General features: G+C 35.6%; 1 protein-coding gene across 1 annotated transcript in view; it reads right to left on the bottom strand.

Annotated features, from left to right (window-relative positions):
- Positions 1-14,076: 14,076 nt before the first annotated feature.
- The window catches only part of CCHa1 (neuropeptide CCHamide 1), a 505,592-nt gene continuing 492,027 nt past the window's right edge, over positions 14,077-27,641 (bottom strand). The window contains exon 5 of the mRNA XM_081750405.1: positions 14,077-15,395. Within this exon, the coding sequence (XP_081606531.1) occupies positions 15,369-15,395 (27 nt within the window). The 3' untranslated portion in view covers positions 14,077-15,368. The remainder of the gene's footprint in view (positions 15,396-27,641) is intronic.

Raw genomic sequence — 27,641 nt, forward strand, 5'->3', positions numbered from 1 at the left:
ATTTTATGAAATATTAATAAACGTGACAAATGGGAAAAAATGACATTCAGAACTAGAGATGCAAAAAAACCGGCTTTTTTGAATCGATGGTTTTTTTTTTCACATAAAAATCCGGCTTTTTTGGAAAAAAAACGAGAATTTTGGAAATTTTGGCTTTTTTCATTTTCATGATTTTTCTATCCAAATAGCTTTCTTATAGTATATTCTATAGTTAGATAAGAATTCCACGACCTGAATGCCATATTTAGCTCTGTAATTCACCATCAAGATGGAAGGAGCACATATTTTACGAATTAAAGCTAACATGACGAATGTAGTATTTGAGGGCAATTTTACAGGCTATTTAACTTTATTTTAACTTTTGAGTTATCGACATTTTTTTTCCTTCTCTAGATCATTTTAGTTTGTCATCCGTGTTTCATTTCTAAGAGCTTAGTCCTCCAGCTTCTAGCACGAAAGTTAAACTTACGTTTTTCTATATATCCGTCAAAGCATACGTTTTTCAATATGTCCGTCAAACCGTATTTCCACATTTCTGTTATACTGTTTCTGTAGTTGTGCAATGATTTAGCAATAATTTTCCAGATACAACCTTGAATACCAATTTATACAAATAATCAATAGCGGATTTAGAAAAGTACTTTGGGAGGGGTTTCTCTGATTGTTTCGTTTTCTAAAAAGTCCTAATTTTATTTAGGAGGTGCTTGAAGTTTATGAGTACAGGCATAACGAATATTTCGTTTTGTTTATATGTTTAGCAATAATCTTCCGGATACAACCTTGAAGATCATTTTATACTGAGAATCAGTGGCGAATTTAAAAAAGTGTTTTAGGAGGGGTTTTCTTACTATTAATGTTTAGTTTTTCTAAACATTCGTAATTTTTATTTGACGGGAGCTTAAAGTTTATGAGTAAAGGCATAACTAATAGATATTTCATTCGTTTTAGACATTCCACAACTTTGGAGAACAGGCTTCAGTCCGAAAGACCGATCCTCTAACCTTCGCAAAACCGTCACTGCTGGTAATTAGTAATAATAACGATTTAAAAACAATACGGAAGTCGGCCAACTCCTACACCCCTAGTCGGCCAGTACACGCACTATTTCTACATTCACAGATGGAATGAAGGAAGGCTTTGTCAGAATGGTCAAATGCTGGGTTGAATCACGGACTTCCCGATAGAAGCGCAAAAGCCAACCACTCAGTCACGTTTGTTGTGCAGTTGTATTTAGCTTAACTTAAATATATTCCGTAGTCCTTTTTTTTTTTTTTGAAGTTCCGTAATGATATGTTGAATCCCTCTTGTTAAAAATTCAGAAAACTTGAGGACTGGGTAAACCGTGATGGTGGTCAAGGGCGCCCATGTTGTGGTTTCCAAGGAGGGGCAAGTATAAGCGACGTTTCAAAAATAGTTTCAAATTTTGCTGTAACTAATGTAAAAATCCTATTGGACTTTCAATATTCTGAAGTACATTTTCCTCTGGGGGGGGGGGGGCGAGCGCCCCCTTAACCCCCCTGATGGGCGCCCTTGATGGTGGTTATAAAAAACTTGACTGTAGAATTTCAAGAATATACAGAACCAAAAATTCCAGATGTGCAGCCTTTAATTGTATCATATAAATCTAAGTATTTCTCTTATGTTTTATTTTAATTTTATTTTGTTTCAAAAAGAGGGTATGGAATATTTTGAAGTAAAAATACTACATAGAATTTTGCTAGTTATTTGTGTATTTTTTAAAAGAAGTTTTTACTCTTAGGGTTGGCTCGTTTACACCAGCTGTTTTTTTTTTTAAATAACTGGTTTAAACTAAAAAAAATAAAAGAACAAAAATGCGAATCGTGTGAATTTCATGGTGACGTTTCACATGTCAAACCATCTGCATTAGTCTTATTTCCTTTTCACCTTTTAATCAAGGTGTCCCATGTTCAATTCTCGGTCGAACCACAACCCTTCTTTCATGTGTAAACCAAGTACTCTTTCGGATGTCCCTTTAAGCGAAAGTCTTGTCCTTGATAACCTCGGTATTACGTAAGGATGTTAAGCCTAAACATACGAAACGAAACCAAATTATATATTTCTGCATGCCTGTTGTTTTATAAAGAAGCGAAGGTTGCTTAAATATATTGATTAAAATTGGTAAAATTTATCGATTGCCTACGTAGCTTCCAGCATTACCTTGGATTGGACTTTCAATGATATCTACATACTAAATTTGTAATTTAATACCTCAGTTTTAGCGTACTGATTATAATACGTTGACCTTTAAATTTTACATGCAAATTAAATTTTACAGGATTTTCCCGTTATTGTTTTACATTTAAAAGAATGACGGGATTTTCCTGATGGCTAGGGCGGGAGTTTCTCAATTTAAGAAATTTACTGACCGGACTTCTTTAAGCTTATGGGACCTCTTCCAGCATAACCCCGTTGTTGAATAATAACACCAAGGCGAAACAAACTTATTTCTGTCAATATGTAATATAAATACATAAAGCAAAATATCTAAATCAAAAAACCTGGTTTAAACACCAAAAAAGCCTGGTTTAAACTGCCCCCCCAAAACGGGTTTTTGGCATTTTCAGAAACAACCATGGTTCTTGCCAACTCTGCTTACTTTTGTATATAGGAGGTTAAAATGTGTTTATTATATACATTGGTTAATCCTTTGGAATTCATAATGTAAAAATGTTGAAGTAAAATTGTTTAAAATATCTTTTCGAAATTCATGGTTTATCTACTTTCGAGGTTTTATATTATTATCGGCATCAACCACTAATTAAATGACTTTTTGTGTTATAGAGAAGCGAAACAAAGTCTGCTTTATCAATTTAAAGCAGAATTTTTAAAAAAGCCCAAAATTTCCCAAGCAAAAAAGCGAAGCAGAAAAAACCGAGTTTTTTCCAAAAAAGCCGGTTTTTTTCCGAGCCCTTGCATCTCTATTCAGAACTGAATAAAGAATTTTCTCATGATCATCCCAATATATTTACATTGTCGGAGTTATTGAAGCAGTCGTTCTTTCAGAAAAAATGTTCCGGGGGGCACACGTAGTATTCCGGGATTCACTTCTGGTACTATTTTATTTATTATTATATTATAGACGTATTATTTTGGTCTCGTCCGGGGGAGCATTCTCAGAGCTTCGGGGGTTAGTGCCCCCCAAAAAACATGTCTGGAAGAAACACTGTATTGAAGCAAGGACAGCAGGAGAATGAAAATTTAATGTTGTTGCTGGAAGTAGGGAACCGGCCAAAGTGCAAAAATTGAAGTACAAACGCTTAGATCAGCGAATAGACGTTGTACCTGTGAACGCTTTTAGAGCTTTCGAAATTTTGGGGCTAACATGCAGCACTTTTTCCTCAATTTTTGTCATATATTTGAAATGTGATCTCTTCGCTATCACATAGGATAATTTTTAAACGTGTTAGGTAATTACAATGGCTTCTATAAGATATAATAAGAACATATCCGTTTTGTTTACAGGTACATTATGGTCATGTACCATTGAACAGACCCTTTTGTACCTTTGTACAAAGTAATAATTACAACGTTTCTGCGGCAATAGTATAATATAAAAAGAAGCTACAAATATTAACAGTTATAAATTACAATCTGCCTTCCTCTTTCAAACGAATTTTAATGACTGCACCTAGATAGCTCTGAATTTGAGAAAAGTACAGGTGTTCAAAGGTACATTGTTTCAAAGGTACAACCCCTTCCCCTACTTTGAACGAGAGATTAAAATCTAGAGCTATGGGTTTAATGGATTACATTGATACTGTATCCTATTGCATACGTTTGGAAAACTGGGTATGAGTGTACGACAGAAAAAAAAAGTACACATAAATGAACACGTACAATAACATATCCCTTCTCTAATTTTCATTTCTTTTAATCCTGATCACTTTGTTTTGTCTCATGTTTCTTCCTTCTGGTGACTTGCATTAAATCAATATCCTGAATTCATATAAAGCTAAAATCTCCAAGAAAAAATCCCGAACTCAAAAATTTCCCTTTGTCTTAACAGTAGGCGAAACAGGAATATGCCAAACAGGAAGGAATCGACGGAAACTCAGAGCCCTGCCTTGGAGAGCTATAAACGTTGTCCCGGAGCATAGCTACTGGCCATCGAAGTAAGATTTGAGCTTAGCGGAATTACATATATGTTTTTATGCTATCCATTGTAATGACACTATTGCAAAGTTCTATAAGCAAATTGTGATGCAAAAATATCTGACTTGTGAGCTTACATTTATACAATCCACATTCCGATCAACTAGAAGCAAAATCAAAGCTTATGTATTGGCTATCCGTATTACATATCTAAATTGCAGAGTGCATATATGTACTCCGTTCAGGGGCGGATCCAGGGGGGTAATCGGGGGGATTGCCCCCTCCCAGAATAGGATATTTTTTATTTAAAAGATAAATCTTATCCTAAGAATTTTCATCTTTGTATTATAAATATAAAATAAAACCTGTTGACTTCGAACGACTGCCCCCCAAACATACAACCTGGACTCGCCCCTGACTCCGTTCACAAGAGAATATGTTGTACACTGATAAAAGAAATTTGAACATATTTTGCAACTCAAGTTCTGTTCAGAATCAAATGTTGAACTAATCATGTAGAGAGAACATACTTGAGTTTTTGAAACGAAGACTTTTGTCAAAATTTTGCAAGAAATATTCTGGGTAAGTTAAAGTATCAATAGTTGTTAACAGATACTCTTTAAGAAAGGCTTCAATTTGACACATATTTTTCACGTAAATTTTTGGTGGCGTTGCAAATGTAGTACACCCATAGTCCTTAGTGATTTTCACCATTTAGTTGTGAGAGTTTTACAGTATACATCTCCAGAGCTATCTGTAAGATACCTTTTCACTTATTAGAAATTTCTAACTACCGCAGGTTAAAACAGGGTTTATTTTAGAAAAAAAAAAAAGAGAGATAAAATATAACAAGATATTTAAGAAACTTATTTCGTATGCGAATAACATACAATTGCGGATATTAAAACAGCTTTGAAAAATGAGTTTCATTACTGTATAGTCATAATACAAAGCCGGATTGTAGCAGGAGTGGATCCAGGACGGATTTCTTGTTAAGAGCTCCAAACTCTGGGATTTCCTCTTCTGGAGGGAGGCGATATGTACTTTTGATATTTCATGATCAAAGGTTTGGAGGGGTCCGTGCTTTACCCAACCGTTTTTTCCAGAAAAATACGAAACACGAATTATTATTATTATTATTATTATTATTATTATTAGAAACTCTGCCTATCGGCAGGTCCTTGGACTAATTCTTTTTGATTTTAGATTTGGACCTGGAAATGTTTCTTCCACTTTTGTCGATCTTCAGCTTCCTCTTTTAACTCCCAATATTTTCTCTTATCTTTGAAATCATCGATCAGCTGTGTTCTTCTTCTTCCAAATCCTGCTTTCCTTCCATATTTCCTTCTATGCCGGTGTGAAGAAGACAATTTCTTCTCAAGGTGTGTCCAATCCAACTGGCCTTTCTACGAAGGATGGTGGCTAGAAGTGTCCTCTTCTCTCCTATCCGTTTTAAAACATCTTCGTTTGTTGCTCTCTCTGTCCATTTTATCTTCTCCACCTTCTTCCAACACCACATTTCGAAGCTCTCCAAATATTTCTTCTCTAACTTCCGTAATGTTCAAGTCTCTACAGTCCAATGCTCCATATATAGCACTTGACCAACTTCTTCTTAAGTTCAATATTGAGCCTGCTAGTTGATCTTTTCTTGTTGAATGCTTCTTTAGCTATGGCAATTCTTGACCTGATCTCTTTGGTGCAGTGAGCGTACGTATTCCCTCATTTTACGTCTCCAATACCTGTGCACAATTTCGTTCACTTCGGTCAACTTCTTCTTGCCTTTCAGGCGTCAACTTTCAAATTTTTTGGTTAGGGTTTTTGCCACGTAAAACCGTTTTTACGCAGAAAATAAAACACACTTATTCGTTTATTGCATGTGAAGTATCTACCTGCCAAATTTTATTAAAATCGGAGTGTTGCACTTGGGAGGTGTTATATGTGAGTATTGCTGGTCTATCATCAGAGAGACTTCAGAAAATGTCTTCAAGCGTAAGAAAGGATTTTAAAGGGTAAGTCAACAAAATGTAATATTAGTATAATAGGCCTTCCTATCCTACATTAGATAGTAAATATATGTAAATATGCACATTTCGTATAATGTTTTACGGTCTGCCCAACTGAAACATGACGTAAGGGAACATTTTGGTTTCCCCCAATGAATTCAGCACCTGTCATTTAGATAAAATCACATAATTTCATTTGAAGGGCAGTAAAAAATGTTCAAATTTGTTGCATAGTGTTATCTAAGCAAGAGAGTGGGGAAGTTGGAGGTTATAGATAGAAGAGGAACACCAAAAACAAGATGAATAGATTCTGTGATTACGGACTTAGAAGAAATAGGGGTGAATAGTGAATGATAGGGGATATATCAAAATGGAAGCGAACGATCAAAAATTTATGGGCCACGTGAAAGCTGGAAAATTCAGAGTAGAACAAGCAGAGAAAGAAGAAGATCAGAATTATTTAAACATTAGATTAATGCTTACCAAAAGTGATTTGTAACGACTAAATTATTCTTATTTTTTATACGCTACATTCGGCCCACAGTTCAAGTAATTTTAAGATATGTCACCACGTTCAATTACACTTACTTAATATGTAAATTCTCAATAATTTTTTGATTACATAACGTTAAATCAGACACGTCACCTTACATCACTATTACCTTTCAAGGGCGCCCATCAAGGGGGGCAAGGTGGGGTGCTTGCCCCCTAGAGGAAATTGTACTTCAGAATATCGAAAACCCAATAGAATTTTTACATTACTTACAGCAAAATTTGAAACTATATTTGAAACGTCACTTATACTTGTCCCCCTTGGAAACCACAACATGGGCGCCCTTGTTACCTGTTATTCTTGGATTGAGTATAACCCGCTCCCCCCAGTGATTTTTAACAAATCATAGTGATTCTAACGGTTCATATTAGTTCATAATGAATCGGAATCGCATGTTATAAAAATTTAAGATGTATATCTTGTGGTAAGGAAGCTTTAGTATAAGTAGTAGTAGTAGTAATAGTAGTAGTAGTAGTAGTAGTAGTAGTAGTAGTAGTAGAAGTAGTAATAGTAGTAGTAGTAGTAGTAGTAGAAGTAGTAGTAGTAGCGGTAATAGTAGTGGTAGCAGTAGTAGTAGTAATAGTAGTAGTAGTAGTAGTAGTAGTAGTAGTAGTAGTAGAAGTAGTAATAGTAGTAGTAGTAGTAGTAGAAGTAGTAGTAGTAGTAGTAGTAGTAGTAGAAGTAGTAGTAGTAGTAGTAGTAGTAGTAGAAGTAGTAATAGTAGTAGTAGTAGTAGTAGTAGTAGTAGAAGTAGTAATAGTAGTAGTAGTAGCGGTATTAGTAGTGGTAGCAGTAGTAGTAGTAGTAGTAGAAGTAGTAATAGTAGTAGTAGTAGTAGTAGAAGTAGTAGTAGTAGTAGTAGTAGTAGTAGTAGTAGTAAAAGTAGTAATAGTAGTAGTAGTAGTAGTAGAAGTAGTAGTAGTAGCGGTAATAGTAGTGGTAGCAGTAGTAGTAGTAATAGTAGTAGTAGTAGTAGTAGTAGTAGAAGTAGTAATAGTAGTAGTAGTAGTAGTAGTAGAAGTAGTAGTAGTAGTAGTAGTAGTAGTAGAAGTAGTAGTAGTAGTAGTAGTAGTAGTAGTAGTAGAAGTAGTAATAGTAGTAGTAGTAGTAGTAGTAGTAGTAGTAGTAGTAGTAGTAGAAGTAGTAATAGTAGTAGTAGTAGTAGTAGAAGTAGTAGTAGTAGCGGTAATAGTAGTGGTAGCAGTAGTAGTAGTAGAAGTAGTAGTAGTAGCGGTAATAGTAGTGGTAGCAGTAGTAGTAGTAATAGTAGTAGTAGTAGTAGTAGTAGTAGTAGTAGTAGTAGTAGTAGTAATAGTAGTAGTAGTAGTAGTAGAAGTAGTAGTAGTAGCGGTAATAGTAGTGGTAGCAGTAGTAGTAGTAATAGTAGTAGTAGTAGTAGTAGTAGTAGTAGTAGAAGTAGTAGTAGTAGTAGTAGTAGTAGAAGTAGTAGTAGTAGTAGTAGTAGTAGTAGTAGTAGTAGTAGAAGTAGTAGTAGTAGTAGTAGTAGTAGTAGTAGTAGTAGTAGTAGAAGTAGTAATAGTAGTAGTAGTAGTAGTAGAAGTAGTAGTAGTAGCGGTAATAGTAGTGGTAGCAGTAGTAGTAGTAGCAGCAGTAATATTAGTAGTGGAAGTAGTAGTAGTAGGAACGGTTAGAAGCCCCGCAGGGGTTGTTGGGTTCTGTTCTCGATATTAGTAGAAGTAGAAGTAGTAGTAGTAGCAGTAGTAGTAGTAGTAGCACCGGTAGTAGTGGTAGTAGCAGTAGCAGTAGTGGTAGTGACTCTTCCAGTTCTGGTGACAAAGAACTGGGGGGAGCGAGCTACACAGAAGCCTTATTCTTTTTCAAATATCCATTTTTATTATATTATTTTTTTCAGTTATTCAGTTGTCATGGCAATTATAAATAACTAAATATCCGCTGTTACGGTAACTATGATTACAGATTATCCATATAAAATCAACATATATTCTTATCTACTAAGATTAACCATTATTTTTATATTTAAAATCTACAGCATCTATGTTCTTTTCTTCTTCCTCCTCCTCCTCACAACAGATTGTTTACTTTTAAGCACCGTTGTCCAAAATCAAGATACAAAAATGGAAGAAATTCACAAAACAGATATATAATATCGTTGTAGATTAACATAGTAGGCCTAGATTATTCGTGTTAGCTGAGTATCAATCACCAACAAAAGCGATATTTTTAAAATATCGCATCAACGATATCAATTTATATTTTGCAGAAAAACAGGAACATTTCTGATTTTCAACAATTTTGAAAGGGGGCGAATGATGTAAATTCGAGACTGCCCTAGAATTTCTGTGAGCTCTAACCATGCACTATTGACAGAACTCATGAAATTTTGACTAAACTTGGCATGAAAGTAGATCTTGATTTGATTTATACGCATGTGAAATAGGTTAATTGAGCAAACCTTTGTTTTACGACTTATGAGCCACCAAATACGATATTTGGACTTACGACACGCTACATAGAAACTCATCTGATATTGACCAAACTTGGCATGGAAGTTTACATTGACGTGCGTAGTACTCACGTTGTACGTTTTCCTATTCAGAGCTTTCGTTCTGCAGATATTGATCATAAAATTTGAAATTTTAACTTAGTAAAATTACTACAAAACAAATTACTAATTGCTATTTAAAACTAGAATTAGAAACTAGCAAATGAATTGAAAGACGTTCAATTTTCTTCTGCTATAACATCACAAATTGTACCAATTACTGCTTGCTTGGACATCTTTAAAATTGCCAGTCGATTTCGAATCGACCAGGGGAAAATAAATACATTGTATACTTACTATGTATATTAGGAAAGTAATGGAGACTGATTTTCTGTTAACAATGAATTCTATTATTTCTTACAAATTAAGGTTATCCCCTTCAAAATAGTCTCTTTGGCCAGCTACAAAGCGATGAAGACTATTTCCATTCTTCCTACCAGTCCTGGAAGGCTTCTGCTGAAATACCTTTCACCACGAAGGTTATACTCTTCTGAATATCATCCACGGTACCAAACTGGCGCCTATCAAGTAGTTTTTGAGCAAGGGGAAGAAAAAGAAGTCACAGGAACAAAGAGCTGACAAATAGGGGGCTGATGTACCACAGCAATGCTTTTTCCTGCCAAAAATTGATTTCTAGAGATGACCGAGATTCTTTGGAAACATCTTGCTGTACACCTTTCTTAGGTCCAAATCTTGTGTTAAAATTTGATGTATGTTAAACATAAATAAAACACTGCACTGCTGAACAAGACACTATTATTCATAAAAATAAGTACTTTACATGTTACGTGTTGATCTTCTAACCAAGATCCTCATCAGACATACACGAAATCTGTATACAATGCAATCATACTAATATACTAGCCCCAAAAACCTACCTGCTCCCTCATTGGTCGGAACAAATAGCTAATAAACGAGGCCGAGCTAATTAATAGCCCGTTGAAGACAGTCTAAGCGAATCATAGGCACCCAAATCTATGATGACCCGACCAATAAGAGAACATTTCAAAATAACAAGAAAAACATCATGAAGCAGCATTAACATATTCCTGTGTTTGTTGATAAGCGTTTTCCATTCTTTATTAATACTCAAGCCTTTACTCCAGTTCATTAAGTTCTTATCAACCATGTCTCCTTCCATTTCCTAGGCAACATGCTTTCTACATATTCTAACACAATAACTTTCTTCCAGTCCACCTTATGTCCTTTTTCCTTGACATATTTGTATATAGCATTACTATCTCTACTATATTTTACATCATTCTTATGATGTTTAATTCTTTCATTCAACAATTTACCCGTAGGCTGTCTTCAACGGGCGTCGTTAATGGGCTATTTGTTCCGACTAATGAGGGAGCAGGTAGGTTTTTGTGGCTAGTACAGTATATTAGTATTGTTGTTAGATACAGGTTTATAAATATACCACATTGACTTGACACCTAGTCTTCGGTTCCAAGCGCTGCTATCGGTTGAAGGAATTGCACTCCCTTTGGCGTAGAAGGCTACAAGGCTCTCTCGTTTAGCAGTAGCTGAACCCTTATTGGCTCAACGCGAGGGTGTGAGCTTTAGTTCACATTTTTGCCACGGCTCAAGACATTTTGGCAGCACTATAGTGTATGTCTGATAAGGATCTTGGTTACAAGATCCAAAAGTAACCTGTAAAGTATTTATTTTTATGTCTTGTTCAGCAGTGCAGTGTTTTATTTCTGTTCTTACTTGCAAGACGTGCACCAATGGTGTGTTGTCAGTATGTTAAACATACTCAAAGTTGAATCCCTAGTGACCATCTTGTAGCGGACGTTGTGGCTCAGGGGTAGAGAACGTACTTCTAGTGTGTGAGATATCCCTGATTTGTTCCCCTGCCAAGTAAAATTGTGATAAATACTATCGTGTCGGTGGGTTTTCTCGAAGTACTCCCATTTCCTTCCACATTTTTACTTCACCAATTATATCATCATCATTCGGTTCCTATAATCATCCGTTTACTTTAGCCTAACAGGCGCTATCATAGGACTTTAACTGAAGGGTTTCGTTTCATTTCATTTAATACTGATCATTCACACCTTGAACCGACGACGTGATATCACATGAGAATTTGCTGTTTCCGTATTGTCATCATTTTTGAGGTTGAAGATGTTCTTCCCTCCCACGAGGATTGTCTTCCACTTATTCTCGACCTGCACCCTGAATTGGGAAAGTTCTTCATAAGCCTTTTGTAACTTTTCATAAGTTATAGTAGCGGATTCGCTAAGATTTACACAAAATTTGATGGAAGATCCTGGTTCAAGCTTTATTGTTGATCAATTTTCGTAACACACCTCACAACCACACTTTCACTTCAGACACACTCTATAACTGTTGAGCAACGGGAACAAGTTCAAATTTGTACTGAGTTAACGACAAGGGTTATTAGGTTGTTTCTTAAACCGAAGTGCAGTTCGTATATAAAGGATGTCGCCTTCTACGTATGGTGGTTCGTGTGGAAACTTGTGCAAAAACACTCCCGATAACTAAATGACCAACCAGAACAATCATATCCAAGGATGTTATAAAATAGAGGATCTGCCCGTACAACAAAATCGTGAAGCCATACGTCACAGCTTCGCCACACCTACTCTGCCCACTCCGAGCCACTAGGATCGCAATGTTTCGAGCCAACAATCATGCCTGAAATTAGAGTAGCCAATCAGACGTGCCGGCTCATACGATGCTCGTTTTTTTTTTTTTTTTGGCTTCATTGAGTTCATATGATAAAGATAAGTATGGGTAGATCCTCTATTTTATAACATCCTTGATCATATCAAACAATTGACGGCTGCTTGTCAAATCCGCCTCGAGCCTTAGTTGCCACAGTTTCCAAACGCTTCTTTCAGTTAGTAATTAGCAGGGCCCGGATCTTGTTGACAAGTCAACTTTTCTCTGTTATGCATAGGACAAGGCAATTTCAAATGAAAACGGTATCCATCAACTCTAGGTTCTAAAAATATATTTTCTTAGGGTCAACTTTTGGTCACTTTTTGCCGTTTTGAAGTTTCAGGTCATTTTTTAATACTTTAAGTTAACTTTTAGGTCACTTATGATCTTTTTATTCTTTTTCTTCTACATAAGGAAATCTTAAAATGAATACTTTTTACGGATTTGAAAAACACGAAATTAAATGATCTCTTTTCCTGCTTTCTGACTATTGGGGTGGAAAAAACTGCATTTCTAACAAGCTAATGAACACTAAGCTGTAGCTGGTGGACGAGGGGTGGGGGTTAGTAGGTGGCCAAAGCAGTGGTTTTGGGTTGTTAACCACAACGGATGTGATCACGTGAGTATAACTAAAAATAGATTACAAGACATACCAAGATTTTAAACAGGGTTTTTATCTATTATTCTCGTGTGTACAATCCACACTTGCAAATATCTATTCTTTAAGTGTGCTTCCTAGTTTAAACTTGGGAGTGAATTGACGCTCTCAGTACATACAGTGCCGTACAATGGACACAAATGATCAATGGACTAACTGAATGAAAAATTTTGAAAATAAGTGAGAAATGGTAACTAAAATCCAACAGATATTCAAAAAATGTCAGTTTAACGAAAAAAAAAAAACGATTAAAACAACGCAAGTTTAAGGTAAATTTTTGTGAATTTTACGGTCATTTTACAGGAATTTTAGTGTCATTTTATAGGTCACTTTTTAGAAAATTTTAGGTCAACAACATCCGGGCCCTGGTAATTAGCAAAATGTGGAGGTCTTGCGGTGCCATAGTATTGGGAATGGGAACCAAGAACAGACACAGTGGGTGTTGAGACATTGCAACCCCGTAGAGGGATGGACGGAGGAAGGGATACTGTTGTAAAATTCATCATGGGAACTTCAAAGACATTTGCCGAACTGCACTCCTATTGAATGAACACGCTATAACTACTTTGTAATGGTGGATATAGCCAAGGGCGCCCATGTTGTGGTTTCCAAGGGAAGGGGCAAGTATAAGCAACGTTTCAAATATAGTTTCAAATTTTACTGTAACTAATGTAAAAATTCTATTGGGTTTCCGATATTGCGAAGTACAATTTCATCTTGGGAAGGCGATTGCCCCACCTTGTCTCTCCCTGATATAGCAGCGCCCTTGGATATAGCAGCGTTACCACTTCGTGCACAGTGTTGCCAAAGCCATTACTGTTCTAATACACACATCGTATAATGAAGATTTGAAAATATCAATGAAAAACGAATTTCTTTCCTGCAATTTGGAAAATTAAATAAAAAGTTCTTAAATGTTAAAAATCGCCCATTTTCTTCCGCTATTCTATCCAGAAAAATGTTAAATATTATTTAATTTGGATTAGCTTAACAATAATAAAGGCAAAACTTTATTTTCCTTAATTTTCTTTTATTGATCGGTTCACTAATCTTACATAGCAATATGTCAGAAATGACTGTACAGTAACATATCATTAAAATTATATTTTTAATTATATGCATACATATTTATTTATTATATTCAACAGCATAAACAGGAAATGCAATTGCAATTTATAGATAGTTGAAGAGAGAAGCAATGTTTATATATGCACAAAAACTAATAATAATAATAATAAATATAATAATAATATACAATTTACATAATAATGTTAATATCAAAGTGAGTATTTTTGACCTTATTTTAAATCTGATAAAAAAAAGGAACGATAGAAGCTTATTATAGAACCATAATGGTAATTCAGTAAATGAAGTCAGATCCCCCCTCCAAAAAAACTGACGCCATTTTCTGAATCACGTAGTTAACAGGTACTGTTCGAACAAGCCTCATTCCCTGACTACGACATTCTTGTGTTCATGAGGTATAAAGTAGAATTCTTTAAAGGAATGTAATTTATTGACTTACTTGATGTACCGTATTCCCACGTATGTTGGTTGCATACGAATGTGTAGACCGCATTAATTTATTTTATTTGGGCCTTCGAAAAAAAAAAAATATATTGTCTTACGTATAGTATGTTATTGAAACCAGCTTAAGCAAACATGATGCCTTAACCTACAGGTACGGAAAGTTACGTAAGCCTATTGGAAAGAGGTTAATAATATTATAGATCTTACCTTTACAGATACAAAAAAATACATTACAGAAATAAAAATGTATTTCATATTATTAAATTGAGAACTCTATTTCCAAATCTTGGACAGAGATTACAGCAGTGGAAAAACAAAATAGCAAGAAAAAATGTAAGTAGAGTTTCGCTTTTGCACAATTATTTACAAATTTCTGATATCGTGTTCCGCATCGACATGTTTCAGTTTAGTTTGTATGATTCCTTTTATTCACGTCATCTATATTCATAAATTTAAAATTATATTTTCATTTTTTTTAAAAAAATAGTATTTAGTTTATACAGTAGCAATATAAATACGTGAGAATACGGTAAAATTATAACTTTTTTCAAAGAAGAAGTTCCAAGTTACAGAAAGAAAAAGATAAAAAAAAGTGTAACAACTTTTTTTGAAAAATATATATATGTCATCTTTCATAAATGCATATCTTTGTATAATTTTTACATAGCTATTTTTAAAAATTGGACATTTTTTCTTATTTTTGATATGTTTTTTTCCAAGTCTGAGTTACATTTTGTTGCTTGTAAGAATATTTAGATACATAAAAGTGTATTCGCTCCTGCTCCGATGACGTAACAAATATATATGAAAGAACCGAAAACAAAAATCAACACCATAAATATATGTATTTGTACAGATATTTAAATACTATAAATATATAGGTATGTATTGAATAATATACGACAATATTGACAAAGAAAAAAGATTACACTATCACAGACATACTTACTTCATTCTCAGGTTTTAGTTTTTTGAAGAAAAAAAACAATATTTTTAATGCATTGCATCAATAATGAAAGTATATATTTATATGTTTAAAATTGTTTTATCTTATTTATAACAGAAGAAGTTACAAGTGATAGATATTTTGAAATATTTTGTTTCTTCACAAATTGCTTCAAAATTTTACTTATTTAGATGATAGTATTACTTTTTCTTCTTGTTGCTGGTCTGGTGATCTTTCATAACGATATTAGTATAACGTAGATAAATTAATGACTTATTTTTTGTTGATCAAATGAGTTTTATAACTGAAAAATAATTAATTGTAGTCGTTTCCCATAAAAGTTCCTTTTAATCTATCTTCCGCGCTATATGTTCCTGCAAAATAGAATAGAGATACTTAATTAGTGTCTTAAATAAATAATATTATGAATAAAAGTACTATAAGTTAAAAAATCAATCTCCACTGTGAATAATATCACATATTGTAATATATATTCCTAACGATCTTTTACGTAAATCTTCTACTGACTCGTGAAGCCTAGGCGATACCCTAACAGCACAATTACATAGCAGGTATATGCCTATCATGTTCCCTGAGGTACATGGGAATGTGTCCAGTATGTGCCTTATGTACCTCATAGAGAGAAATCACATGGATGGCAAGTGATAGTCACAGTCTATGTCCGCCCCTAGGCACATGCCTGACATGTACCTGGGGAACGAGCCTAGTATGTTCTAGGTATGTTCCCCATGCCGTTAGTGTCAATGAACCACAAAATTACTCCCCCAAAATATGTTAAATCGCCTATATGCTTAATGTGTTTACATTAAGGCGAGTCTAAGAAACACTCTAAACAAGTAAAAAAAAAGTACCGCGGGGTGGGCGCAAACCACCAACCTTTGGATTACTAACCGCATGCTCTTCCGACTTTGCCACGCAGGCGATGAAGGAAGTGTTGCTTGTAGAGGGATAAATTAGAGAGGTCTTTTAAATTTGGCTAATCAGAGTGCTCCTTTAACCGCGTATACTCGATGATAACTGTTTAGGATCAGATAAAATCTGCTCCCCATGTAACTTTATAACAAAATGACGAGTGTCTATTTACTTTATTTCATGGTTTTTCCATATTCACTTTCAAATGATCGGTGACAGTTGCCATCTAATAAAGTTGATGCGTTTGTTGCTTCTAGTACACAATCGCTTAGAAAAAGGAGCAACAAATGCATCAAATGTGAGAGATGAATTTAGAATACCTAGATGGCGTATGCCTTGGACATCTTGTGCTGTCAGGGTATCTGAAACAGTATGTACCTAAAGGACGCACCTAGAACATGACAGATGTATGTCCAAAGTGACGATATAAAAACAAATGACTTTAGAATGTGAAACTGAGCCGGGTATATAAATACTATATTTGTGGTACATAGTTGCAAATATCAATTAGGTGTAACAAGTACCTAAAAGTGTAGGTGGCTGAAGTACATACTTAGCACATGAATATCATATGTGCCAAGTGTCGGATACCTAAAATGTAGCTGGGACACCTAAATGGCACATGCGTAGCACATCTTGTGCTGTTAGGGTACACAAAAATCATAGAACTGCTATGTCTCACATGTGATGCATTGAAAAGAATTCGGTACTAAATCTGAAGATGCATTGCGGACGTACAGATGAGAAACCTTAAAACAACCGAAATGCGTCAACAACGTTGCCAAGCTCAGAATACTCAGAATACTTGACGTACGAGCGACCAAAAGCAAAAGCACTTGAAAAAGCTACAACACTAACACTAACAACTATTTGAATTAAACAGTAACAATAATAATATCAAAATATAAAACAGCGACAACAACAAAATTATGAAACTTAACGACAATCTGACAACACTGTAGCCTCAGGAGATGTTCTCCGTATAGCGCAGTGACGACACTGGAAAAATTTCATGGATGGCGGTTGATTATTGGGACACACCTTCGCGTTTTATTGAGTGCTGAAATTGGTAGATCTGGGTCAAGCTTCACGACTCAATGCGATCACTAGTGGTTAATAAAGTGAATTGTGAAACTAGGTAAGTTCTCTTCCTTTAGCTTGAGGAAAATAAAAAAAAAAATGTACTCTTTACAGATTTTCCTTTTCGCAAGAGCCGTTGCCGACATTTAATATGACTTATGGAATTAAAAAAAATCACTCTCAACACCTTCATTGCCGCTGTCATAGAATTGTCGGAGTGGTAGCTGTTACTAGGAATGGACGAGCTCATTCTGCTACTCTGAAAAGGTAGAGTGATCTCACCTCAACTTTATATAGAGGAGGGTTCCATTAAACCCTCACAGAGCAGACCAGAATTTTAGCTGAAGTACATCTCATTGACTTTTATCTACATAAAAATAAAAAGCAGAATATTTTTCTATATCTAAAGGTCCTATACGGTGCCATATTTTGGGAAGGGAGGAGAAACTGACCCTATTTAAGTTCTCTCCATTCCAGAGGGCTACTTCAAAACTTTCTTACTCTATATGATGCAATTCGAATATGAATGTATAATGGCGCATTGAAGAGCTTCAAAATGTAAATGAAATGAAAATGTGATCTGAACCCGTCTCAGTAAAATGTCTACCATTAGGACCTCAAATGTCTACCATTAGTAGACTAGGAAAGTTAGATAAAAAAAATGGCTGAACTGGGAACAAATTGCAATACACTTTCTGTTGTCGGGTTCTTATGGAAAAATACCTAAGGAAGATGATGGCGAAAAGTCTATCACTCACCGAGGTGGGATAAGGCCGCTATGGAGAAATTTCCAACATGCGTTAATACTATTCGCAAAGTCTCACTTACGCGCATCCTGTGACCCTCCTAATTAACATAAAGCAACGAGTAATACATCTTTGTAAAGCCTATGGAACACAGACTTCAACGATGTAACATAGTTTCCCAATTTGCTCACCGATGTGAAGAAGAAGAAGAAGAAGAAATTTAAAAAATCACAAAAGCTCAATTTTTTCGAAAATACTTCATCTCTGGCAACACTGTGTACACAGCAGCGTAACCAAAAGCTCGTTATTACATACCTTACACATCTGTGTGTAAGATGTAAAATAGTCACTGAGATCTAGCCCGAATAAAGTGTCCTAATATGAGATACCCTTTATGGGCTGTATCATCGATTTCAATGGAGGAAATACCGGTAGGCCATTATATGAGAACATCCTGTGACCATTCTAATCACCACAGTCTCATGATGTATGTACTTCGTTATAAGACTTATAAAACACAAATTTCAACTATATAGCATTGATCTCTATTTGACCCACCTGATAGAAGAAGAGTTATTAACGAATAACACGCATGAGCCTAAATTCAAATTTATCGAATTTTACAATAATTGTGAATTAAAAGGTAGGATAATCGCTAAAGGTTCGTGCTTTTTTAGTGCTTCAAAAATACTAAGCACTGACAATAGTGCTATCATAGTTTAGGAGTTATCAGTGAATAACTCGGACGGATTAAAGTTTATCGAATTTTTCACTAATTGTGTAAAAATTGAAAAACCTGAAGTTAGACCCGCTCGAGTTATTTGGTAAAACTCCTAAACTGTGACGGCACTGATGTTAAGTGACTAGTGTTTCATGGAGCACTAACAGTGCACTAATCCTCGGTGGTTATCTTACCTTTCTGGAACAATTAGTGTGAAGTTCGATAAATTTAAATTCATTCCTATCCGGATTATTCATGAAGGCACTAACGACAATACTTAATGCTTTATAGAGGTCTAGCAATGCAGTAAGCGCTTGTGTTTGTCCCACTTTTGTGTTACAATTAGTGTAAAATTGTTTACATTGAAAAATCTAAAGTTAGACCGGGTTGAGTTATTCATTAATAAATCCTAAAATATGATAGCACTAATGTTAGTACTTATTATTTTTTGAAGCGTTAAGAATGCACTAACCTTTAGCGTTTATCTTACCTTTGTGAGAAAATTAGTGTTAATTCGATAATTTTAAATTCAGTCTCGTCCGAGTTATTCATTAATAATTCCCAAACTACAATTTCACTAACGTTAGAGCTAAGATAGCATTAACGTTAGAGCTAAGGTAGCACTAATGTTAGAGCTTTTTGGAGTATTAACGCTGTACTAACCTTTAACTTTTATTCCACCTTTGTGAGACAATTATTGTAAACTTCGATAAATTTAAATTTAGCCCCGAGTGTGTTATTCACTTATAACTCCTAAACTATGAAAGCACTGTTTTAATAGAGCTCTATTAATGCATTACCCACTGGTGTTAGTCCCACTTTTGTGGCACAATTACTACAGTAAAAAAATGTGTAAAAGTTGAAAAATCTAAAGTTAGCCCCGAACGAGTTATTAATTAATAACTTCTAAAGTATGACAGTACTAACGTTAGTGTTTAGTGCAGTAATGTGCAATAATGAAGCACTAAACATGTAAATAGTTTTAGTAGCACTTGAGAAGCGTGCGGGGCTAAATTTAGGCACATACCATTTTTCATTTTGTAAAATTCCATCATATTTAAAACATTAATAACCAGATATAGTGTAATGGTTATAGTGTAGTGTACTTTTAGTAGCTTGTATTGCAGAACTCCTAACGTTAGTACTTCAACAGTATGGACGGTAGAAAATAAAACTTAGGGCAAGCTAACTATACGCTAGCCCATAAAAGCATTCACAATGAGAAGCATTAATGTTCGGTCTTGGTGCATCAGCAAGTAATAACGAAACACTAACGATACCACTAGAAGAGACCACTACTGCTTTTGAATTTTGTGAGAATTTGTCCTAATGAAAAATTCCCCATGTTTTTCTTATGGGAGTTTCGTGACATAATTGGCTATATTTACACTAATAGTGAAGCACTAACAAAACTATTAGTATTTTCTAGAAGCACTAACGATGCAATAACGAATGGCACTAATCATTTCGTTAGTGCTCAAATTGGGGAGCCAAATTCATGCTAGGCACAATGTTTTCTTTACTTGTAGTTAAGAAACTAATGAAGCAATAACGTTAGGGTTGGTGCGATAAGAAGCACTAACGATACACTAACGATTGCACTACAAGAAGTCATTAGTGCTTTTGAATTTGGCGGTAATTTAACGCAATGAAAAATTTTCCATGCATTTTTATGGGAGTTTCGTGACTTACAATTGGCTATATTTACACTAATAGTGAAGCACTAACAAAACTATTAGTATTTTCTAGAAGCACTAACGATAAACTAACGAATGGCACTAATCATTTCGTTAAGTGGGGGTTGGCAAGTTCACGCTAGGCCCAAAGGGTTTTTTACTTTTAGTTCCTATACTAATGAAGCACCAACGTTAGGGTTGGTGCATTAAGAAGCACTAACGATGCACTAACGATTGCACTGAAAGAGATCATTGTATTCGGCGGTAATTCGACGCAATGAAAAATTCCCCATGCATTTCTTATGAGAGTTTCGTGTCATGTAATTAGCCATAACCACACTAATATTAAAGCACTAACGAAACTATAAGTGTTTTCTAGAAGTACTGACGATGCACTAACGAATGGTAGTAATTTTATCGTTAGTGCTTGAAGTGGGGGCAGCGTGAACTTGCCCCCCCCCAAAAGTTTTTTTTTTACTTATAGCACCTACACTAATGAAGCACTAACGTTAGCAGTTGGTGCAGTAAGAAGCACTAATGATGCACTAACGATTGCACTAGAAAAGGTCAATATTGCTTTTCAATTCGGCGGTAATTTGACGCAATGAAAAGTTCCTCATGCATTTCTTATGGGAGTTTCGTGACATAATTGGCTATATCTACACTAAGAATGAAGCACTAACGAAACTTTTAGTATTTTCTAAAAGCATTAACGATGCACTAACGAACGGCACTATTTCTTTCCTTATTGCTTGAAGTGGGGGGCAGCGTGTACTATTGTTTTGGTTATAGAGTCTACACTAATGGAGCACTAACGTCACGGGTTGGTGCACTAGGAAGCACAAACGATTGGCACTAGTTACTTCGTTAGTGCTTGAAGTGGGGAGCATCGTGAACTTGACCCCCAAGGTTTTTTTACTTGTAACGCCTACACTAGTGAAGCACTAACATTAGGGGTTAGTGCACTAAGAAAAACTTACGATGCACTAACGATTGACATTAACTTTATCTTTAGTGCGTCAAGTGGGAGTGAGTCAAGTTCACAGACGTCATTTTTACGCGTGTAAACCACCTAACAACAACATATAGACAAAATACTAAAATGAAGAACAGTTTTCAACAGCTACGAACTTGTCACCTATAAATATTTAGGCACTGGAACTGGTGAGCGCAAGTTTCGATATCTTTCCTTATTTTCATAGCACCCGAGAGAAGATTTTACTAGCCAAGGCTTTCATACATATTTGAATATATATATTTATATATAAATGCTATGGAGTGAGGTCTCAAAAAACTTATGGCTACCACCTAGCTATGCCAAGCGAACGTTGTACAGCCAGTGTCATCTGATTTTCCGAAGTTATAATTTATCCAAGGGTTTGACAAAGCGGAATTTTATGGCTTCAATCTTTTCACAGAAACCAACAGATTAAAGAATTGGAGTTTTAAGTTCTCTCTTCACCACCTACTCAGATTTGTATTTAGGTTGTCTAGGAGAAGAGACGAGATAGAACACGAAATGGAACTCTTTCGATATAAACAGGAAGTTTCCTATATAAGACATTATTTTCACGATACATTTCGAAATAACCCTAATTGATGAGACAACTCCATTTGTGTCTAAGACAAGCACCCCAGACCGTGAATGAAACTTGGGACAAGCCCATAGCCAGAACGACTGCATAAAATATTTTTTTTTGGGGGGAGGGGGGCTAGTTTGAGTTCATCTTATATTCATACATAGATTTTAGCAGACAACTGGAAATTTCAGGAGGTGCTGAAGATAGTCATAGGGGAGGCTTACCTCCCTGTTCATCCCTAGCGACAAGCCTGTCCTGAGACCAAGGCCTTCTGGTATATTATGATTCCAAACCATCCTGGTTTGGGTGAGACAAACCAGAAATTTTGTGTGTTGTTCCGGAGAGAAATTTTTGATCAACAAGATCTTGTTTCATTAACCATTTTACACAAAAATATGTCAGCCAAAAATAAAAGAAAAAACTAAAACTATTGGGTTTATGTAGGGAATCAGCACATCAATAAAGTGTGCAATATATTATATTTAGGGCCGGGTCCAAGATTCTCTGAGGAGGGTGTACCACAGGCGTGTATCCAGGGGGTCTAGGGGAGCCGGGCCCCCCTAAAATTTTGCGGGTCCCCTCTAAAATTTTCACGGTTAGAATGCAAACGAACTATAATATGGTTGGATCGGCCCCCTATAACTTCAGCCGGGCCCCCCTATATTTTTGGGCTGGCTACCGGCCTGGTGCACCAATAACAACCAGTACATTTGATTTATATTTGAGTTTTTTGAAAGCCTTTAGGCATCTGTGATGTGAATGAGGAATTCCTTTGGAAATGCTAAATGTCTGCTCTCGATTAATTCTTTTCCTTCAACCTTCATAAAATTGACTGAAACTATTGATTTTGAAAAACTCATTGCTAGCTTCTCACTTTAGGTAGTGTATATTTACAACGAAGGGGGTGCACGTGCACCTTTGCACCCCCCTAAATCCGGCCCTGATTATATTCATATCGTTTCTGGTGCTTATGTTGTTCATATTTTTTGTAGTAAGGCTTTTAATTCTCTTTTCGCATTCCCTAAAATTAAGTTCATTATATTCCTTACTTTTCATTTTTGTAGTAAGGTTTTAAATTCTCTTTTCGCATTCACTAAAATTAAGTTCGTTATATTCCTTACTTTTCATTGATATTCAATTATGTTTATTAAGGCATTATTTTCCTGTTAAAACGTGCGGTAGGGTGCTTTCTACACGAGTTAAATTTTTAGTACAACGCTTTAGTCCAGCATTTCGCTAGTTGAATCATAAGCACCGCATAAAAGATTACGAAGTGCGTACTTTATTGGTAAGTAAGGCATTACATCAGCCCGGGCGAGTGTTCCAGCTTTAATTTTTTATAACATCCTGCCAATATGGGAGAGGATGATGTTCGAGTCCAGTTTGGCATATTCCTGGAACAATTGGTCACACAGAGCGGACAACGCGAGTAGATGTTAATATCTCCTCCTTACGGCTCGTTCCAACATGTTCTAAACTTTCTCGATAACGTTGAAATCAGTCAAATTCACGGGACAGATGAGATGTAGGATGTCCATCATAAGTTCGACAAGCCATTTCCGAATAATACAGGCTAGGTGAACTGTGCAATTGTCGTTTCGATACTGGGACTTTGGGATGTGAATATATCGCAGAAACTGGACAAATGGAAACACTTCATTATTCAGAATGGGCATAATCTACAATCTTCATGCTGTTGGATACCTCTATCAAGGAACCCACACCAGCATTCGAAATACACCTGCACAACATGAGACTACCACCCCCTTCTGTACAATCCTTTTACATACACTCAGCTTTATGGGCTCCTCCGTCCCGAGGCATCACCCTGGAGCGGCCGCCATTGAAATAGAGGTAAAATCGAGATTTTTCTGACCAGCGGATGCATCGTCACTTGCAGTGGCGTATTTACGATTTTGTTTCGGGAGGGGCTTTGCTAACTTTCGGGGGGGGGGGGGCTTTGCCTGAAAATGTGAAAATTGTGCAAGATATTTCATATACTTTACTATAGTAAGATTTCGGGGGAGTCTTAAGCCCGGAAGCCCCTCTAAATACGCCACTGGTCACTGGCCTCTAGTGCAGTGACAGTATTCCCTCGCCCACAACAGGCGATTTTTCTTCTGTATGGCAGTCAGACTGCAGCGTGCCCTGGCGACGCGACTGAATATACCTACACGAAGAAGTTCTGGTTGCAGGGTTTTCTCAGAGACTTGATGACTGGGTCCTGCATTGTCCTTCTGCAGCAGTTCTTGTCGGATTTGGAACCGTTTAAAAGACGCTAACATCCTCAGACATCTAGGGTTGTGCTCGGAGATGATAGGTTTTCTGCCATTGCTGCTAAATTAATATTGGTTTCTACCAGACGTAGTCGACTTTGTATGGATGCTACTGACCATGGATTCGGAACACGCCAAGGAACTGCGCTACCTCCAGCAAGGTATACCAATGTACAGGCCTGAAGAAAATGGTTCCAATTTGCTACACGGTTACATCCCTTTTTCGGCTCATATTTCAACCTGTAATGAAATGACAGCGCATCCGCATTCACGTCTTACTAGCCGCAAACACTCGAAAATAACATGTATCTACAAGCATTTGCTATGCCAGACCACTTTCCACAAGGCCTCTAGAATTCCCACACTTCATAATATTTTGTGAGGATGCTTATTATTACTGTTACATTAGTAATATCTATAAGAAGTCACATGTTCATTCAAAATCTTTGCATTTCAAATATGCATCAAATATAAATCTTTTCAAAATTACTTATGGTGGTGGCCTTGTACCGTGAATGCGCTTACGATGCTTATTTGGGTATGAACATTCATTAAGTTATCGATTTCTAGTGGTTATTCTTTAACAGTTACCCTTACATAGAAACTCCTTCCACTATTCCCTAAAACCAAGTGTAAACGTTTGCGAAACGAAGTGAGGAATTTTCGAAGCTAGAAGAAAGGTACCGAGAATCGAGACGGAACGAGAAAAAAATCTTTGAGAATCAAATCAAGACTTTTACAAACAAATACGAGACGAGACGATAAACCCATATTTCTCATGTGCAACGCTAACAAAATATTTCAATGCGATTGTTACTTACTTACATCATAAACTGTGAAACTAAACATTGGAAAACTGAGCAAGAAGTCTCGGGTTATATTTTCGATATTAGAAATAATTTCATCAATCTTTATGTTTTTAATATTCTGAGGTTCAATCCATTCAAGACACTCAGATTTTTTGCAAAGTGCTTCTATCCACTTTTTTCGTAGTCAATGCACATTTTGTCACAGTTTATTGTTTCTGAAAATACATTATTGAACATAATATTCTAAAAAGCATTTTCCGAGAGTAATTTCAAAGATTGTTTTAGTTTCAGGGTCATATATTTATTATCTAACCTGTCTTTCAGGAGTGGTGGATCTAGCTTGGGGCCGGGGGCTAGGTCCCCCAGTTTTTTGAAGGACAAAACTAATTTAAGCTATTATTTGTATGTTTTTGAAAGTTTATAGTAAACTCATGATCAGTGGCGTATTTAGGGGGGGCTTCCGGGCTTAAGCCCCCCCCCCGAAATCTTACTATAGTAAAGTATATGAAATATCTTGCAGAATTTTCACATTTTCAGGCAAAGCCCTCCCCGAAAGTTAGCAAAGCCCCCTCCCGAAAGAAAATCGTAAATACGCCACTGCTCATGATATACGTATAATAGTCTGGGTTCTGGCTGGTCCCACCAGTTTTTACCTTCTTGATTCGCCACTGTCTTTCGGACTATTTAATGCCGAACTACCAGAAAACATTATTTTCCGTTCTACAACAAAACTTTTGTTATGAAAATCATGCATATTAGACTGAAGAAACCACAGGTACGATTCTGATAATTCTATAACGACCCACAGTTCATATATTTATATAACTACAAGGCTACCGGTACTGATTTTCATCAAAAAACATTTACACACGGCATCATGATATTACCTTTTATTGCAAGATGTGACACATTAAACTTTTTACACACCTTAAAAATTGTACATATAGTGTACACAAGATGGATCCGCAATTATGCATTATTTGTTTTTGTGTTGTTATGACAACCAATTTCACATCGTCGAATTACTATATTAACAAAATAGCAACGTATAACAACTGAAAGAGAAATTACATCTATATCTTTTGTTTCATATTCTTCTTCTTCCTTTCTTAAACAGCTTGTGCATAATTTAAAAGTAAATTCTGCCCACAAATACAAGTAAGGATTGAAATACAAGTATCATTGTAATCCTTTCAATACGAAAGGCCTTGACAGAACAAAATAAGTTGAGAAAAGCTTGCTGAGAATCAAGATGAGACGAGAATGAATTCTTCGATAACTAAACTAGTGTTTCTCAACTTAATTCCTATCACGACCCCATTTTATAACATTGTCTTGCCAGTGAGCCCCTTATAATTTCTGTTTTGTAATAAGCTTGTGTGAGATTTTTAACCCTTTCGGCCCTGGCGGTAACATATGTGTACATTATATTTCAAGGTTAATATAGCTACACTGGAGTATTCAAAATGACCGAATTTTGTCTTTGTACTCTGCTAACGTGTGTAAGTCATTTTTCAAGGTGCTTTTATCTGTTATCAGAAAGCTACGTATAGTTCTTGCAGAGTATTTGTAGGCATAATTATGATGGGCCAAGCTCCGCCACCTAGACAGTTTTACGTTTGGCAAAAAACAACTATTTATAAAAGCCATCCTTCTACCTTTGCCATGAGTTTTCAATCTCTAAACTACGTAGATAACGATATTATCAATGATACTATTTTGCATTTAATATACCTATTTCAATTCTAGTGAAATATATACGTCCGGCAGTTCTCTAAGTATGACAGCTGCAGGAAATATGGCGATTATATTTCATTTTCTTTTTAAGTCAAGACGGAAGAATATGCAAAATAGAAATAAAATCAGCTAATAAAAAATTCAGGGCCGAAAGGGTTAATAAGCATATTGCGGCTGCTGAAAGATAGAATACTTATTATTATTATTATTATTATTAATAATAATAATAATAATAATAATAATAATAATATAGTGGATACAGTAACTTCCCTTAAAGCGAATGGATTAAAACCAAATTTGGTCAGTTCATTCATATTACAAATATCGAATCCGATCCGTCATACTGTTTCAAAATGAATTCCATTGGCTGGAGTAGTTTTTCTTCTATGGTAAGCATTATAACAAAGACAGGAAATCGCTTATCAATTGAAATTGATTTGATAATGTGCGTCACGAAAATTGAACCGGATATTTCAATATGCAGTTCTCATTAGTTTCATGTCGTACATCTTTCATTTAAATTGATTTTTAAACAACTCTGCACCTGTTGAAAATATTTAGTAGACCTATTTTTTGTTGTTCTTAACAGTATGTATAAAAATACAAAAATATGCCTATCAGAACTAAGTTCAAAATATTTTTTAAAAATATTTATCGATATTATATTCCAAATGTACATAGTTCGATTCCCGGCGGGAGCTCATGTGGTTCGGATTCCACGTTAATCAGTAGGTCCACGTCTCATATAGCCTCGTTGCTGAACGGGACGTTAAACTCAAAATCAACTTAACTCCAAATGTATTTATCTCTTCTGCACCTCAGGCAGTGTTCGTAGCTTTCCTTTAAGAAAATTTCCCTCGACTAACGCAAAATTTTCCCTTTTCTTATCAAATTTTTCCCAGTTTCTTGAGTGTCTAATTAATATGACAGAAATTATGTGATAAGATTAATGTAGCTATATTAAAGGAAGTGCCAACCACATTTGTTTTATTCATTTGCATTTTTGCTTCTATTTTTTTACTTTCTTCACTTTCTGAAGAAAAATTACACAGAAATAGACCT

This window comes from Thermobia domestica, chromosome 2 (assembly GCF_964235325.1).
Source record: "Thermobia domestica chromosome 2, izTheDome1.hap1.1, whole genome shotgun sequence".
Classification (NCBI taxonomy): domain Eukaryota; kingdom Metazoa; phylum Arthropoda; class Insecta; order Zygentoma; family Lepismatidae; genus Thermobia; species Thermobia domestica.